Source organism: Ctenopharyngodon idella, chromosome 1, assembly GCF_019924925.1.
Source record: "Ctenopharyngodon idella isolate HZGC_01 chromosome 1, HZGC01, whole genome shotgun sequence".
NCBI lineage: Eukaryota > Metazoa > Chordata > Actinopteri > Cypriniformes > Xenocyprididae > Ctenopharyngodon > Ctenopharyngodon idella.
In genome coordinates, this window is record NC_067220.1 from 7,977,547 (window position 1) to 7,996,853 (window position 19,307).

At 36.5% G+C, this 19,307-nt stretch overlaps 1 protein-coding gene across 1 annotated transcript in view; it reads left to right on the top strand.

Moving 5' to 3' along the window:
- The window catches only part of klf7a (Kruppel-like factor 7a), a 49,605-nt gene that overhangs the window by 15,313 nt on the left and 14,985 nt on the right, over positions 1–19,307 (top strand). Inside the window, exon 2 of the mRNA XM_051901884.1 lies at positions 16,953–17,565. Coding sequence (XP_051757844.1) covers positions 16,953–17,565 — 613 coding nt within the window. The remainder of the gene's footprint in view (positions 1–16,952; positions 17,566–19,307) is intronic.

Sequence of the window (19,307 nt, forward strand, 5' to 3'; positions counted from 1 at the left end):
CCAGCAATTGGGTTGTTTTAACCCAGTGGTTGGGTTAAATGTTTTTACCCCACAGATCATTTATTATAGCTTGTCAAATTTGCCCCTCTTTGGGTGTGAGCAAAAACACGCCGTTTTGGTGTGTGTCCCTTCAAAAATCCAAATGAGCTGTTGCTTTTTGCCTGCTTTCCAGAAGAGGGCGGAGCTTTAACAGCTCACGCATCGGTTGCTCAACAACAACAACAAAGCTGGAGAATCTCACGCAGCCAAAATGAGGATTGTCAGTAACGGTGTTCAGCCTTACATTGTTCAAACCGGAGTCGACACTGATGGAGAGACTCAGGAAGAAGTTACAACTTTTAGAATGAAACTGGATTTTTCTGAATGGTTAGTGGATAAATTTATGTAGTTGCTGTGGAGTTGATTCAACTCATCGACTAGCATGTGCCGTCATGTTAATCTTTTGTGCAAATCCAGTGTTGAATTGATCCTCGTTTGTGAAGCAGTCCGGTGTAAAATGACGGCATGGCAACAACACTTTACTACAACAACTCTTCCTCTTCTCTAAAGCAGACCAACATGGCCTCACCCCCTTTGTTGCGTGTTCTCAGGGGCGGGGTTTATGTAAATTTTAGAATTAGTGATGTCACCAACCCGGGAAGAAGCTCGTTGTAGTCCCTACCAGCCATTTGTTGTAGTCTTTAAAAAGCGAATTCTGTAAAAGAAAATATCTCTCTTTGCATTGAACTTTGAGCGTTGTAACTTTGCAGATGTTGTTTATGATCAAACAGCAACATTACACACTAACTAAAGTTAAAAAAGTCAAATCATAATCAACCACCCCTTTAAAATTGTCTGCGAAACCGCTGCAGATACCCTGGTATCAGGAACATGTTCAGATCCCACAAGGCCAGCTGTAGAATCTAGCGTAAGAAAATGGGTGGGAATATCAGACACAATGCCTGACATTTTTACTGTAATGTCAGGCAACTTATGTTACTGTATATCAATATGGAACATTTGCCATGTTCACACATAACACCAAATAATACTGTTAATTTACCAAAAAAAAAAGGCATGTGAATGTGTGAAATCACCTATTAATTATTTATAGCTTGCATGCAAGCACACCGCCAAAGAATTTTGCGCAGTCACCACATTACACCCCAAAAATCCCTCGTCTTTTGGTCAGAAACTGGCTGCATCTGATTCCTCAGAGCCGCACTGGGAATCTCCCCACACCAGGCCTGTTGCACTGTGTCGAATGTGCACTGCATAACAACACAATGGCTCGCTGTAGAGGGATGTTCACTGCCAGCTTACCCAACCTGAACCCTTTGATCCTGCCCTTTGTAATGCAAATCAAAAGAAGGGGAGAGCAGGACACCAGGGAGAATCTTCATGATGGTACCATGTTTCATGCTGATGTGTGCAGTTGTCAATTTCTCACTCAAAATTTGGACTACACAGTTAATCTTGATGGGTTCGAGAAGCATACTGAATTGCGCAGGTAAGATATGTATAGCCTGTGTCTAAACGTTAATTTATTGTTATGGGCATTTTGCCTTAATGGGACAGTGTTAGAAATGATAGTGGTTGACCAATATAGGTTTCAAATGGCTGATGCTAATATTTAATGAGCAGGCGGGCCAGAAGCCATACAATAAAATGCAACTTAATGTCAAATGAGACACTATTACTCAAATCAAATACTTTTTTACACAAAAATGGTGTAGGATTTACTTTGTAACTATTTTCATTCAGAAATTGGTAGTAAATTTCACAAATAATTACAAAAAAAGTACAAAGTAGAAAGACTTAAATAGTATTTTCTTGTAAAAAATTAAATAACCTGTTTTATCTTTTTTTTTTTTTTTTTTTTTTTTTTTACAGTGTTTTAAAAGCATGAAAAAAGTATTATATTTTTTTTATTTTCTTAGAACCCTTTCTGTCAGAAATACTTTATAAAAATTAGAGTTGTCAAAAGTACCGACTTCAGTACCTTTTCGGTACTTAAATTTTAAAAATGTGACGCTTTTAGCGCTGTTAGGCAGATTCATAAACATCTCTGATTGGCCATTGTTTTCACGGCTCATCGGATATGTCTGTGATTGGCTACAATGATCAGTGCTGTAAAAATGTTGTAAATAGTCATCAATGAAGTTCTTTACCGAACGCTTACACAGATACACACGGGAGCGTTTGAAAGCAGGCATCTATCGCGGACCAGTCCGCTCTCGCTTCCGCTTTCAAAACGAAATCACAGAAATATCCGATGAGCGAGTCAACACAATGGCCAATCAGAGGTGTTTACGAATATGCTCAACAGCGCTCAAAGTGTCACATTTTTAAAGTTTCCGATTGGTACCGAAGTCAGTACTTTTGACAACTCAAATAAAAATTTTGTTGGCCGCCTCTCTATAGACATTAAAAAGTCAATGTATACGTTTTTCGAGAATTACTTTATGTATTTATTTCTATTTAATTTATTGAATTTATCTCCTCAATTTAATTTGAATTCAATTTAAATTAATTTATTTATTGAAATTTAATTTGGAAGTGAAATTGCATTTCTTTTTTCAAATAATTATTCTGTAGAAGAAACAGAACCTTTAAGGATCTGGAATCGTTAACAGAAATTGGAATCATTCTTCATAATTCCCATCCCTAAAAAATCGCCACATGCAAAATGCACTGGACTGCATGCCTCTCTTTATTATTATAGAATATTTTACATTACTTACATTGTTAAAGCTGAGACTTGTGGTCATAGATCTACACATCATGTTTTCAGAGAAATATTTCTCTTTACCTCATTAAGCAGTGACGTGTTAGCCTAGCTTTTTTTATATACCCATTATCCATATTTTCCTCCATGCTTTAATGCTTTTGTCTTTGTGGCTCTCATTATGAGGATTAGGCCCGCTGCCTCGTGCCACAACAGGTCGCCCCATCCTCAGGGCAGACACCCGCCCCTTGTATGGTAACAAGCTGTTAACCCTCAGTTAAAATGAGCAACACCCCCTTCACTCCCCCGCTATCAATGGATTCACGCTGGGACTTAATGCTCTATGAGTGCTTTAATGAAAATTGGTGGATCTTGATAAGATTAGCTAGCATTGCCAGACTGCGGCCCGTAAGCAACCCGTAAACGCATAAACAACCAAATCCTGTTAAAGCTAGATAGTGGATCCCGTACCGCGCTCTGGCATTGTCGCTCGGATTATCTCTGGCACCCCGTCCTTTATTTTCCTTCAAGAAGCATCGCTGCATGGTTCAAGCATTCAAATCAATGAAAAATATATTGGATTGACTTTGAGGCACCACCGCTAATGTTTCTGCTTTTGTAAATCCTGATTTAGCCCTCGCACAATTTTTGTGGATTAATACGACGTGCTGATATCAAGGCGCCTACTCCCTTTTAGCTTCCACTCAAATCGTTGCAAGGGAAAATGTCAACACTAATTCATATTCAAATGAACTCCCTCTGACAATTAGAGTAACAAAGGCCTTGACGCATGGAGCGAACGCGGAGAGAACACTGGCGAGGTGCTAGGTTGCGGAGCGCACAAAGCGCTATTGCACGCCTGACATGGTTTTGCTGATGAAGCGTCTGACTGGGGCTCTGTACCCATGCAGTGACCTCTAACCTGGGGGTTTTAACAAGCCACGATATTGGCACTATTACTGTATTGTGCTGAACTGCCTGAAACAATGGAAAGTCGCTAGCACTGACTTGGTAACACAGAAATCAGCTGATCTTGCAGTCAGAGTTATCAACAGCTCATTGCACAAACTAGACCATGACTAAACAGAGACTTCACAAACAAGTGACTCTTATGAGCTGATTCTTTTTAGTGAATCACAAACATGCAGCACAACCAGAGCAGTCCAAATCACAAAGTCACAAATGACTAGAAGCCGGTTCTTTTTAGTGAATCAGAAACATACAGCATGACCAATGTAGTCTGATTCATGAACAAGTGATTCTTATGAGCCGGTTCTTTTAAGTGAATCGGAAACATACAGCATGACCAATGTAGTCTGATTCATGAACAAGTGATTCTTATGAGCCGGTTCTCTTAAGTGAATCGGAAACATACAGCATGACCAATGTAGTCTGTTTCATGAACAAGTGATTCTTATGAGCCGGTTCTTTTTAGTGAGTCAGAAACATACAACGTGACTAATGTAGTCTGATTCATGAACAAGTGACTCTTATGAGCCGATTCTTTTTAGTGAATCAAAAACATGCAGCAGTGCCAAATCACAAATGAGCCGGTTCTTTTCTTGCACTTGAATGGACATATTCTCACAGAATTATGTCAAAATGCCTGTATTGGCGAGTATCCTCGTAAACATAGTTGGTTATGTCTTAAACAAACATAAACATATAAATAAAACAGAAATAAAATGCATGTGTAACACTATATGCGTGTGTGTGTGTATGTATGTGTGTGTGTGTGTGTGTGTGTATATATATATATATATATATATATATATATATATATATATATATATATATATATATATATATAATAAATAAAACAATGCTGTAGGAAACACTGCTTTAGCTTGCAGTAGTCACATTATAGACTAGAAAAAACAGTCAGTGCACATTTTTTGCAAGCACCTTCTTCCTCCCACAGTAAAACTAGCTTTAAATGGTTTTGTGCTGATTGATCCACACACATCAGAAGGCTGGTTTATTGCTAATTACATTGCCTTTCCCCCTTAAGTGCGAGCATAAGATTAGCGCTACAGCTCAGGAGGGACAGGAACACTTGGAGCGCTTCATTTGCCTCCGGCTTGTAAAAATGTGCCAGCGCCTTTGTGCGAGAGTGTGATTTCTTAATTGGCGTTATGTCATATCTGCTATATTGCCGGCGACTGCTTTATCAGGCCCAAAATGCATGCTACTCTATACCTTTAGCACCTTTTAAAAGAGCTACTGCAAGCATCTCTGCTAAAACTTGGAACTGAAAAGGTTCTGTTTGCAAAGGTACCTTGATAAGCGCTTGCATAATTAAGCCATTAGTTTACCGTGTTTGGAAAAGGACAGGTCCATATATCAACAAGGAGATGACAAACATTTACATCTTTAGTGGAGGCCATTGTTTTGTCCCTCACTGCACACGCTCCTGTTAATGTTTATGTCAACAGGGCTCTTCAGGATCCATTTCACGAGTGCCAGCTTTGCCTTTATGGTTACTTAAAGGTGTCAGGAGGCATTAGCCTACATTCAGCTAACGGCTGCACTCAGATAATGTGAGCGTTTGTACACTTAGATCAATGTCATTTCTTTGAAAATGTCTGCAGGGAGGCTTAGAAACTACTCTGGGTAATAATTTAATGTTTTTTTTTTCTTGTTAATTTGAGGTTTACAATGTCAAGCAAGACCAGAAACATACTCAAGTACACAAATGCAGACCCTTGGCTAATACATTAAAAGTGCCCAGTCTCGACTTAGCATGCATTTGTGGCAGCAACATGCTTTAATGCTCAGGGGGTGAGATATTTTTTCCATGAAATCAAATTATTTTGGTTGATGGCACTCCTACTGGCCACTCTGGAGAGTTGAATTTTATAATATATACATTTTTCAGATGTAGTCTTTTAAAATGGCATCTCAAATAACAAACAAAGTGCAATGTAGTGTTGTCAAAAATGTTGATTTTTTTTTTCAATACATATCGATACTGAAATATCTGAAATGCTTCCAATACTCATTTTCCGCAGATTAGATACACAATATCAGCTGCTCTTTCTCTCTCTCTCTCTTCTCTCCGACAGCGAGTTGACACACAAACCCGCCTCGTTTCATTTGCTTCGGATGAATATTGTTGGAGTTACAGGGCTTGAATTTCGGCATGGGATTGCGCATATTGTGCATAATTTTACTCATTCCCGCAGGTTTTGTTCTCACCCAAAGTGCGGCACATAAAGCCGCCTCTCAGTACTAAATTGAGTTGTTTTTCACTGCTTACTGTGCTTAAACAGTCAAATACACACAAAATAATGTCAAAATGCCGATCTTGGCAAGTATTTATGTAAACACAGTCAGTTATGTTTTAAGTGAACATAAGTTGAGAAAGAAAACGCATGTGTAATAATATAATGGATCTGTGCGTCGGGTCTTAAAGTGACAGCAGCCTAATATACCTGCTGCCAAATTATGAGAAAATATTAAAAATATCTATATGGCAGTTTTTCCCCATGATATCGATGTCAAAATTGTGTAGGAACTTTGGAAAACCACTAGCCACACATTACCTAGTGTAAACTCTCTTCTATAATCAACAACCTAAATACTTTGATTTAATGGAAAAGAAAAGAGGTGGAGCCGCCGTGGATCGAACATGTTGGTCCAAGACATCCCACAGATGCTGTATTGAGTTCTGGGGAATTTGGAAGCCAGGCCAACAACTTGAACTCTTCATCATGTTCCTTAAACCAGTCCTGATGTAGTGTAGTGTGACAGGGTGCATTATCCTGCTGAAAGAGGCCACCAGGGAACACCATTGTCATGAAGGGGTGGACCTTGTCTGGAACAGTGTTTAGGTAGGTGGCACGTGTCAACCTGAATGGCCAGACCTTGGGTTTCCCAGCAGAACATTGCTCAGAGCATCACACTCCCTCCACTGGCTTTTCGTCACCCCACAGTGCATGCTGGTGCCATCACTTCCCCAGGTAAATGGCGCACATGTCTGAACCAGACAGGATAGCCTTCATTGCTTTTGTGCATCGATGATCCTTGGGCCCTGCCGCCGGTTTGTGGTTCTCACCACTGCTGGCCGGGAGTGACCTACAAGCCTTAACATAACAATTTAGCCCTTGTCAAAATCTTTACTCTTGCCCATTTCTCTTGCATCCAACACGTTGATTACAAGAACTGGTTGTTTTCTTACCATCTAATCTACCCAGACCTCATTATGTGGCATTGTTTGGAGATGATCAACAATCAATGCTTCACCAGTGACTGGTCATAATGTTTTGGCTCATCAGTGTGTATACATTCTACCGCAAACAGTAGAGCAATGGCAAGGTTATGGGTTCCCAGGGAATGCAAGAAATATGAACTTACCTCGAATGCAATGTAAGTTGCTTCTGGATAAAAAAAATAAATAAATCTTGCCTAAATGCATCCATATCAGTGGTGTAAAATATTCTAAAAACACAATAATTCGAGTTTGTTTCAAGTTTTAATCTGTTCATGTTTAGTAACATGGTCATATAAACATTTTCAACCCTCTATAAAGTCTTAGCAGTTTGAGCCTAAAGTCGTCTGGCTCTTAAATCTCTTCGGTTGTGTATGCCCGAGACTGTGTGAACGTGTGTGTCTGCAAGCTTCCTGCAGATGAGATGTAGGTTATTTTTAGGCGCCGCCTGGCGAGGCTGTAAATGGGAGGCAGGGCGAGTTTTGAGGGCCACTGTTGATGAGATCACACATGGCCCCATCATTCCCCCCGTCCTATCGATCGACCGCGGCCTGAAGGGGGATTGTGTCTCAGGGTGCCGCCAGCTGGCCAGTCCCTTCCTGAATCAAAGCACTGGCAGGTGGTCATTTGTGGTCTCCTCTCCCCTTAGCCCAAGTCTTACATTACAGATCAATGACTGATCAGAGAACAGGCTGGATGAGTTTCACTTCTAAGCCCATCCGTCAGGAGGGTGTCATTGGAGTAAGTAGATAGCTGCAGTTGGTGTGTATATCTAACAGTGCCTGGTCTTTTAAAAAGCCTTTTGGAAGGGTTTCTTTGTTATGTCAGATGGCTAATCAGCTTGCATGTGTTTTGCCAGTGTGGTACATCAAACATTTGGTATGGTCAGAATGGCAACAAATACTATTTGCATTACTAATTTAGCATTTACTGCGAGGAATGATGTTCCTTAAATAAGTAAATAACATTAAAAAATCCCCATTGGAATAATAAAATGTGTATGCTTTTGAAATGAAGGCTGATGAAAAATGCAGTTAAAACGGTAATATTGTGAAATATTATTACAATTTAAAATAACTTTCTATTGTAATATATATAAAAAATATAATTTATACCTGTGATCAAAGCTGAATTTTCAGCATCATTACTCCAGTCTTCAGTGTCACATGATCCTTCAGAAATCATTCTAATAAATTCTAAATTCTAGTAAGATTTTGGTGGAAACCATGATACATTACCATTCAAAAGTTTGGGGTAAGGGGTAAAAAAGAGGTTAATTTAGCTAGGTTCATTAAATTGTTTAAAAGTGACAGTAAAGATATTTATATTGTTACAAAAGATTTATTTTTCAAATAAATGCTGCAACTTCATCAAAAAATCCTGAAAAAAAAAAAAATAGATCCACAAAATTATCAAGCAGCAAAGAACCATTATTAATAATAATAACCAGGGCTGCACGATTAATTGAAATTAAACTGCACGCGATTTGACAAAGGCTGCGATTATTTTATGCGCAGCTTGTCAGTGAAGCACGGCTCTGTGATCAGCAGCAAATACTGCTCCATCTGAAAGCCAGAGGGCGCTCTTGTGCAGAAACTCCAAATATGCCCTCAGAAGTACGATATAACGCACGTCATTCCAGGAAATCCCTATGGGCATCATAGTATTGAAACGCTTTGATTAAACATGACTAATAAACACACGACTATGACAATATATGGTTTATCTGAGTTCTTCAAGCCTTCTCGGGTATTTTCATGATAATAAAGTATATACTTTAATGCTAATCAACATAGCCTTTATCACTGTATAGAATACTATGAAATGTCATCCAAGATGTTTATGTCTTTCTTTCTTCAGTCGAAAAGAAACTGTTTTTTGAGGAAAACTTTCTGGGATTTTTCTCCATATAGTGGACTTCACTGGGGTTCAACAGGTTGAAGGTCAAAATTACAGTTTCAGTGCAGCTTCAAAGAGCTCTACACGATCCCAGATGAGGAATAAGGGTCTTATCTAGCGTAACGATCTGTCATTTTCTAAAAAAAATTAAAATGTATATACTTTTTAACCACAAATGCTCATCTTGCACTGTTCTGCGATGCACCACGCATGACATAATCATGTTGGAAAGGTCACACGTGACGTAGGCGGAAATATCGCAGTAGGGCAAAAAACTTTTCTCCAACTTCAAAATCACCCGACATCGTTGTTTTACTTCTTTTTGTAAATGATGTTTGACTTCGTCTTTGCACGTTCGCTTCTAAACCTTTCCAACGTGATTACGTAATGCATGGCACATCGCAGAACAGTGCAAGATGAGCATTTGTGGTTAAAAAGTAAATACATTTTTATTTTTTTATTTTTTTAGAAAATGACTGGTCATTTCTCTAGATAAGACCATTATTCCTCGTCTGGGATCGTGTAGAGCTCTTTGAAGCTGCACTGAAACTGTAATTTGGACCTTCAACCTGTTGAACCCCAGTGAAGTCCACTATGTGGAGAAAAATCCTGGAATGTTTTCCTCAAAAACCTTAATTTCTTTTCGATGAAAGAAAGACATAAACATCTTGGATGACATAGGGGTGAGTAAATTATCAGGAAATTTGAATTCTGAAGCGAACTAATCCTTTAAATAGGCACTTTGCATTCAATACTGTATCCCATAAGAAAGTGACTTGACCAATATCAGATGCTGTTTTGCATAATTCTACAGTCTGAAACGCCGCTCTTAGCGTATTTAAGAGCACATGCTCTTGAATGGAGGCCGATATGGAAACATCACATATCCCGAGCAGCAAACGATTCATCCTCTCTTGAAATTGGAAATGCAGTTACCAGCTGCAGAGAAAGAATTATTTTCTGCAAGCACGTTTTTCCCCCTTCAGACCTTTTGACAAATGTAATAGGACAGCGTTCAACAACCTGACCTGACAAATAAGCCCAGTTCCCGTGTTTTCAGAGAGCTGGTTGCCTCTCCGCCGCCAACGGCCTTTAGCTGGGGACAGCTGATGCTAAATCATCCCCCAAAAATTAATAGAGCATTTCTCTGTCAACTTGCTTAACAGCTGTTTGCATTTGGTCTGGATATCAGTTGTGCTTCTCTTCCATGGGCTCCTCATTCATTTTTATAACCAGCTTGTTTTATTAGCTTTGTCTGCTTGAGGGAGGCAGCGCTTCGATGTTAATTGGCGCGCCGCATGACGCTATCCCCGCTGAGCATCACGGTGCGAGTGGAAGATTGTATGACTCCTTTCTCAAATCAGATTATCCTATATTAAACTTAATATAGTGCAAGCAATAGCCGGTCTTATATTGCGCTCACCCGTTGCTCCGTTCATGCCGGATATACGGTGGCGTCGTGATGGTTTCGATGGCTAGAGGGCGTGCTGAGATGCAAGAGGAAGTGACATGTTGTCACAGGTGCACAGATGCAGAAAAGATAATTGCACGGCGGGTTCGACTATGAGAGACAGACGTGTCTACATCGCCCTATCGCGAGCCAGGTTCGTCACTTTACAGATGATAGATCGCCACCAAACCCGCGGCGAGGAACAGGTCACAAATCGGCTCCGATGGACAGGCTTCCCGAAAAAGGCACCTACGTGACTGACAGTGAAGGGCCTTGTGTTTCTCGCACTCATATTCTCAGCTGCGCTCGCTGCGGGGCACGTCACAGATGACTCACTTTATCAGTTCCAAGCTCTCGATGTTTGACAGTCGCTCCTTCCACGACGTGGTGCGAGATGCCGGCAGGAGGTCTTCGCTTGCTCGGTTTCTGCACCCAGTGACATTAGATACTGTTACATATGTGCACACTTTATAAGGTGGAGTTAAGATGCAAATAGGATTTATTTATTTGCATTTTGTGTGCTATTTGTATACTGTATCCTAACTAGGCACCGCAGGTTTGCATCGAAAAGCAAACGCTGAAACTGCTGCACAGCTTTACAAATCACAGCTGATCAAAATATATTCTTAGGTTTCTTAGGAAGAAACATCATGGCTAGTTATGAGGACACAGTGTTAGGTGTGTGTGTGTGCGTGTGTTGTGATATTTTTGTCATTAGTAGTGGTTGTCACTAGGGATGTTCATTTTGACTGCTTAAATACTCAAAATCAATCAGCCGAGGGTAGAACGATAGAGTTCTGTCTGCGCTATTTTTAAATTGCCTGTCAATGTACATATGCATCAGAACAACATGTTTCAGCATTGCATCGCATCTTGCCATTTTTATAAGCTTTTCGTGCCTTGAATGTTGCATTTATGAGACAGCATGTCAAGTGGAAATAGAGCTCAGGCGTCTGAGACATGTTTATAACTGTCTAGTGTGTTTTTTTGTTTTTTAACCAAAGAAAATGTGGACCAATTCTATCCAACAGACACCAAATTAAAAATGAAAAGTCTGTGACCTTTCAAAATGTATTAATGATCAAGTGCTCTGGTACATATGCCCATCTTTAGTGGTGAAAGATATAAGCAAAAACTTATTCAAGGCTGTGATTTTTACTATGGTAAATAGATATTGATGCATCATGTGTCAGACCTAAATCTATTTCACAAATGTTTTTCAAAGAAGTAATGTTGTATACTTTTATAGCATTTTATTTTTTCCAATATTCAAAAAAAATATATATATTATTATTATTATTATTATTATTATTATTATTATATGAATAATATTCTACCACTAACATATTATTAATACTATTCATAATATTAATATTTATAGTTGTTGTTGTTGTTATTGTTATTGTTGTTATTATTATTATTATTATTATTATTATTATTTATTATTATTAATGATAAAGTAGTAGCAGTAGTAGTACAACATTATTCATAATAATAATAATAATAATTATTATTATTATTATTATTATTAATATGAAGAATAATAGTAATAATAATAATAATTATTATTATTATTATTATTATTATATATTATTAATAATCATATTATTTATTATAAATTATTGAATAATTTGTGATTTATAATAGTTATTATTTTTATTAAATTAATATACTACTACTAACATTAATACTATTCATAATATTAATATTTATAATTGTTATTATTATTAATGATATAGTAGTAGTACAACATTATTCATCATCATCATCATCATAATAATAATAATAATAATAATAATAATAATAATAAATATTAATATTATGAATGATATTAATGTTAGTATATTAATTTAATAGTAGTAATAAAAATAATAATTATTATAAATATCAAATTATTCAATAATTTATAATACATTAATATGATTATTAATAATATTATATAATAATATAATAATAATAATAATAATAATTATTATTATTATTATTATTATTATTATTATTATTATTATATTATATTATATATATTATTATTATTATTATTATTATTATTATATATAATAATAATCATATTATTTATTGATGTTATTGTTATTAATATTTAATTATATTTTGATATTTTATTAATTGATTTTAAAAACCAATTATTTTATTATATTAATTTATTTTATGTATTATATAGATATTTATTATTGATAATGTTGTTTATTATTATTGTTGTTGAATAATTTGTGATTATTTAATAATAATAATAATAATAATAATAATAATATTTATTAATTATTATTAAGTAGTAATAGTATCACATTATTCATAATAATCATTATTATTATTATTATTATTATTATTATTATTATTGTAATAATCATATGAATAGTGCAGTACTATTACATTATTAATATTCATAATAATATTAATAATATTCATAATCTTAATAATAATTGATCATTTTTGTTATTTTATTAATGATATTGTTGTTGTTGTTGTTATTGAATAATTTCTGATTAACAATAATAGTAATAATAATAAGCACAAAAAAACTTCTCTAGGTAATATATTTCTAACTGTTGTCTGTTTAAAATCAGCAGGTCGTGTCTCTCTCAGGTTGTGTATCTGCTATTGTACAACTGTCTCATCCAATTTAGACAAAACAATGTTTTCAGAAAGTTCATGTAATGATGTTTCATCTAATTGGTTGTTGCAGATGAAAACTATGTCTGGCACTCTCTGTTCATACTAATTCATACACATCAGCTTCATGAATATCAAACAGCTTGGCTTTCTGGCTGCAACGAAGCACCGGTCGACGACTGACCTTGACATGGGACTTGAGGTTTATTTGATGTCACAGCCTCTCTCAGATCATGTGTAACCCACAAGACGAAATTCAAGCCATCTGTTATCCAACTGAGCTTTTTATTACCTATTTTATGGCAAAACTGGGGCGTCGAGTTGCGATCAGTTTTGATTAAACATCCAAATTGTCGGAGATTCGCGAATCCGCCGGGTAGCTTTTATGGCGTCGCTTGGCATCCAGTCTGCCGCACCACTAAATCAGCGACCCAGACGGCTCTGGACGCATTGAATTTGCTGCCATTTTAAGTAACAATATCCCCTGAATGTCACTTCCTCAGGGCCTGCGGGAGGAGGGGCGAGGAGAAGAGTGGCGAGACGGAGGAAAAAGCCAAAGAGCGATAAGAAAAACGTGCTCCCAAACGCCTCACCTTCAAAATGTTTCTGGCTCTTTTCCCTCGACGCACACATGCTCACGTCTGCCCTTTCTCACACGAACTCCCCTCGAACCCGGCCTGCCCGTGTTCCTGTCATACGTGTGACGGTTCAACAGCATGCAGGCATGACACGCCAGACCACCGCAGCCCTACGGCACGTTAGAAAATCAATCCCTCCCGTGCCGGCGTGCGTCCGAAGGGCCCGTACAGCGTGCTCCGCTGCCGGCGTGCTGAGTTGAGGCTTTTAAATGTCATCGCTTGAGCTTGGAAACATGCACAGAGATGCACTGAATCTTTACTGCTTCATTTAAGTGACTAATTAGCCATCAGTTCAGGGCGCAGCGAGAAACTGAAAGAGAAAACAACAGATTTTTAGCAGTGCAAATATTTGTTTTTGAAAGAGTGGAGTGAAATTGCTCTGAGATGAAGATCTGTGTCTTCTAACTATAGCATTTTCTGTCGTGTTTAGATATTCCCGGTGACGTCTCGGGTAATGTCAGTTCAGCTATGCTCTGTTTACCTGACTTCTGAAACCTTCGAGTTCAGCGCAGACATTAAAATGCTTTTAACGCTGAGGATAAAAAAAAAAAAAAAGGCAGACGCTCCTTTCATAAAATGACAAGCAAACAACATCGCCTAGCAACAGAAGCTGCGCTGAACCACCGCCGTGTTTGGAGCCGGAGATTCAAGCGAGACATTTATAGCTGGAGGCCAGTTTGTCTGAGATGATAGGTTACCGTTCTTTATCATTTTGTTAAAGGTTTGGGTCATGTTATGAGAAACATTTCAGAAAATAAAAGCTTGACATTATTTCTCCTTCTCAAATAACTGTGCAAAAAAAGTATTTTAAAGGAGTTATTTTATAGTCTTTGTAGCATTTTTTTTTTTTTTTTTTTTTTTTTTTATTTATTTACAAAGCGTTATTATTTGTAACTGGTAGTTTTGCGTGACCATTTTCCAGCCTCCAAATTTATTTCTAAAATAAGAAATATTCATTTATTTATTTACGAAGTATTATTATTATTATTATTACTATTGTAACTTAGTATTGCATCACCATTTCCCTGCCTCCAACTTTATTTCTAATATTCCCAAAAATGTATTTGTTTGTTTGTTTTGAATTCATATTAAGGTTATTGTTAATTATATTGTTTTAATTGAGTTATGCATGACCATTTTCCAGATTCCAAATTTATTTCTAATATTCACAAAATGTATTTTTATTATTTTTTTATTATTTATTTTATTTTATTTTTTTATTTCTTATTTTATTTTATTTTATTTTATTTTATTTTATTTTATTTTATTTTATTTTATTTTATTATTTTATTTTATTTTATTTTATTTTATTATTGGTCGGAATTGAATTGTTATTAGTAAGTTAGTAAATTATATTAGTAAGGTTTTTTTTGTTTTGTTTTTTGTTTTTTGTTTTTAAGTATTGCATGACCATTTACCACCCTCTGAATTTTTCTAAAAGAAATATATTAATAATAATAATAATTATTATTATTATTATTATTATTATTATTATTATTATTATTATTAACTTAGTATTGCATCACCATTTCCCAGCCTCCAATTTTATTATTTCTAATATTCACAAAAAAGAATTATTAGTAATTTAGAATTTATTTAGAATTATTAGTAAGTTTAATTTTTTGTATTGTAAAAGTATTGTATGACCATTTTCCAGCTTCCAACTGTTTTTGCTACAATACTTTTAAAACATATACATAAACGTATTGCTGAATAGGTGATATGTAAATCAAATGTGCCCATGGTTGCGCCGTCATTAATATAGCGTTGTCTGAAATGAGCCAAAACACTGTTAGTTGTGAACAAAAGTGTTGCTAAATATATATCATACGGTCATAAATGACTGTATGTTAGTCTGATGTGGGTTTTACCCGATATGTAAATTGTCATGTCATGTTTGTGTTTGATTTCAAAACAAATTAAAATGTTGTTGTTCATTATATGGTCCCTTGAAGCATCTTAAGGGAGTAACAGTGGCTTTTAAGTTGCCATTGAATCGTATTGTGTTGACGTTGCTTTTCTTCTTTAGTCTGAAGTATAAAACCCATCCAAAATGGAAGAATTCAAGTCTGATGGCTCTCTCTCTCTCTCTCTCTCTCTCTCTCTCTCTCTCTCTCTCTCTCTCTCTCTCTCTCTCTCTCTCTCTCTCTCTCTCTCTCTCTCTCTCTCTCTCTCTCTCTCTTCTCTCTCTCTCTCTCTCTCTCTCTCTCTCTCTCTCTCTCTCTCTCTCCCCTTCTGTTTGAAGAGCCAGTTTTGCTCCACATAAAGCGCTCTAACAAGCAATTCAGGCCAGGTCTGTTTCTTCAGCTCCAGAGAGCTCCAGTCTAGCCTGTGTAATCAATCACAGTGTAACCATCTATTCCTGAAGACCTGCTGAAGCAAATGATATGCAGTAGCAGTCTCAGTACCCAGTTAACGGTCCAGAAAGGGGTTAGCCTGAGTCTGGAAAAAAAAAATCACATTACTTTACATGCAGCGCTAATGAGGTAGATTAGTCTGGATGATTTTATCTTTCATTTACTTGCTTAAGTTGATTCATAGGTACAAACAAAGCGTAAAAAAAAAAAAAAAAAAAAAAAAGAAGAATTGGACTATCTGGTGTCAAGTAGCAATTGCATTTTTGATGTTATCTCAGTAAGATCAATATATGCTGCTTTCATTATTTCTAGTGTCCTAAAGCATATAAAGTAAATTTTATGGCTATGATTTGCATACATTCTTATGTAATCTAATGTTTTTACAAATGATTTATGTATAAATAGATTTTTTTTTATGTCAGATTATGAAACATTGGTTTTATAAACCATGCAAACATGCTTTTACGGAAAAGTGGTTGCATTTTTGACAATTTATGCAAGAGCAGTTTTAAAAAGGATTAATGTAAGATTGATATTATGAACGATTTACATTTACATAAAGGTTTTGCAAATTGTCAATATTTGCAAATAAATTGTCAATATAGTTTTTACAAATGGTTGTCAAAATGATTTACAAATGCTTTATAAAAAGGTTTTATGATTAAATAGTACCTTTTATGTGTTTAGTATGTTTGGGGTTTTTTTTGTTTGTTTTTTTAACATACGATTGCCATAAGAATGGTTTTACGAAGACTTAAGTTTTTATGAATAAATTCTGCAATTTGTGTCAATTTACAAAGAAATTATGTAAGAATGGTTTTACGAATGCTTTACAGAAAGGTTTTACAAATAAATTGTGCCATTTTGTGTCAAGATACAGAAAAAAAATTCTCTAGATATAGTCATTCTCGAGATAAAGTCAGAATTGCGAGATAAAAAGTCACAATTACCTTTTATATTTAGTGGCGGAAACACGCTTCCATACTTTCTTGATTGTGTGTACAAGAAAGGAAAATCATTTGAAGTTTTCAGGTCAATAAAATGCCTAAATCTTTTTTCACAGACATGCTTGGAGTTGGAACGCTATCTGCAGACAGAACCCAAACGGCTGTCTGACCTTTTCGACGAGGAACTGGACGGCCTCCTTACCCCCTCCTTCATGAAGGAAGACGGCGATGAAGACCTGTTAGACCCCCTCCTTCCCAGCCTCAACAACCCGCCTAGTCCTCCTCCTCCTCACCTCACCCCACGCAAAGAAACCGTCTCCTCCACTTCCTCTACTGTGACCTCTCCAGACATCACCTTAGGGGTCAACGCAGCCCAGCTGAACGCCGTCACCTCCCTAACGCCTCCCTCATCCCCAGAACTGGGCCGTCACTTAGTCAAACCCACCCACACACTTAGTGCCTCGCCCGACGGGACTCTCACGCTCAAGCTAGTGGCCCGAAAGGTGGGCTTGAGTTCTGCCAAGCTCGTGGCTGCTCACCCGGTGCCGCTCTCTCCCCAGCATGGCAGCAGCGGCGCACAGAGCGACGGGGAACAGGGTGGCACCTTCACCATGGGGGCTGGCGAGATGGCAGAGAACAAGAAGAGGGTCCATCGCTGCCAGTTCAACGGCTGTCGGAAAGTCTACACCAAGAGTTCACATCTGAAGGCACATCAGAGGACACATACAGGTAAGCATGTATATTTGTATTAGACATGGCTGCGTGAGATTCTCCAGCTTTGTTGTTGTTGATCAACTGAAGTGCGAGCTGTTAAAGCTCCGCCCTCTTCTGGAAAGGGGGCTGGGAGCAGCAGCTCATTTGCATTTAAAGAGACACACACACAAAAAAAGTGTTTTTGCTCACACCCAAATAGGGGCAAATTTGACAAGCTATAATAAATGATCTGTGGGGTATTTTGAGCTGAAACTTCACAGACACATTCTGGGGACATCAGAAACTTATATTAAAAGAGGCATTATAGGTCCCCTTTAACATTAGTTAAATCATTAGTTAACATAAACTGACAATGAAATACTTCTAAAGCATTTATTAATCTTAGTTCATGTTAATTTCAACATTTAATAATACATTATTAAAATCAAAAGTTGTAACTGTATTATTTAATGGACCTGAGCTAACATGAACTAACAATGATCAGTTGTATTTTTTTAACTAACATTAACAAAGAATAATAACTATAACAAATGTAGCTATATTGCTCATTGTTAATGTTTGTTAATGTAACGTTAACTAATAAGACCTTACTGTAAAGTGTTACCTATTCTCTTTTATAATTCTTTTGCACTTTAATTTGTTTAAAACATTTGTTTACTTTATACATTTTTTTTGTGAATTATTTTATTGTATTTAAATGTTTAGTTCTTTTTGTTATAAGAAAAAAGTTATTGAACCTTGTACCTTATTTCGATATCGTAATAATACCGTAATAAAAGTGATAAAAGCTTCAGCAATTATCGCAACATGAAAATTTGATACCGTCACATGCCTAATTTGTATATTCACAATTTATTTGCATTGATAAATCTGTTGATATTTTGCCATTTTTCAGTGACTTTCTGCAGTAGGTGGTGACGACAAAAGTGGCTGTCTTTGAACGAGTCACTGAATCATTCACTCAACTGACTCATTCAAAAACACTGATTCATTCAGGAATGATACAAGTTACTGTATATATCAAGAGTTGTGTGCCATGCAGAGGGATAATGACTGTCACGTGACAATAGCTAAAGAGGTGTTTCACTTTAAATGAAGTCCCTCGAACTTGCATACAGAATTTTTATTTTGATGTAGTCATTCCTCATAGTCACACAGCCTGTTTTATTAAGTTAGGTGCTATAAATACTATTAAAGTATGAGATTTTAATCAGGTCCAACAATCAATTCACCTGACCAGAGCGCACATCTGTGATTATCCCTCCTGCGTGCCATAAGGTTGCCGACCGCTGGTATATATAAATGAGTCATTGAATCATTCATTCTATCGATTTGTTCAGAAACACTGTATTTACGTGAGAGATTGAATCATCATTATTTTAATTTGTTCTGGAACACTTATTCTTTCAGGGACAATACAAGTGACTATTTATGAGTCATTGAATCATTCATTCAACCGATTTGTTCAGAAACACTGTCTTTATGAGTGAGTCATTGAGTCATCATTATTTGAATTTATTTGTTTTGAAACACTGATTCATTCAGGGACAATACAAGTGACTATTTATCGTTGAGTCATTGAATCATTCATTCAACCAATTTGTTCATAAACACTGTATTTAGGGGTCAGTCATTGAATCATCATTGTTTAAATTGATTTGTTTTAAAACACTGATTCATTCAGGGACAATACAAGTGACTATTTATGAGTCACTGAATCATTATTCAACTGATTTGTTCAGAAACACTGTATTTAT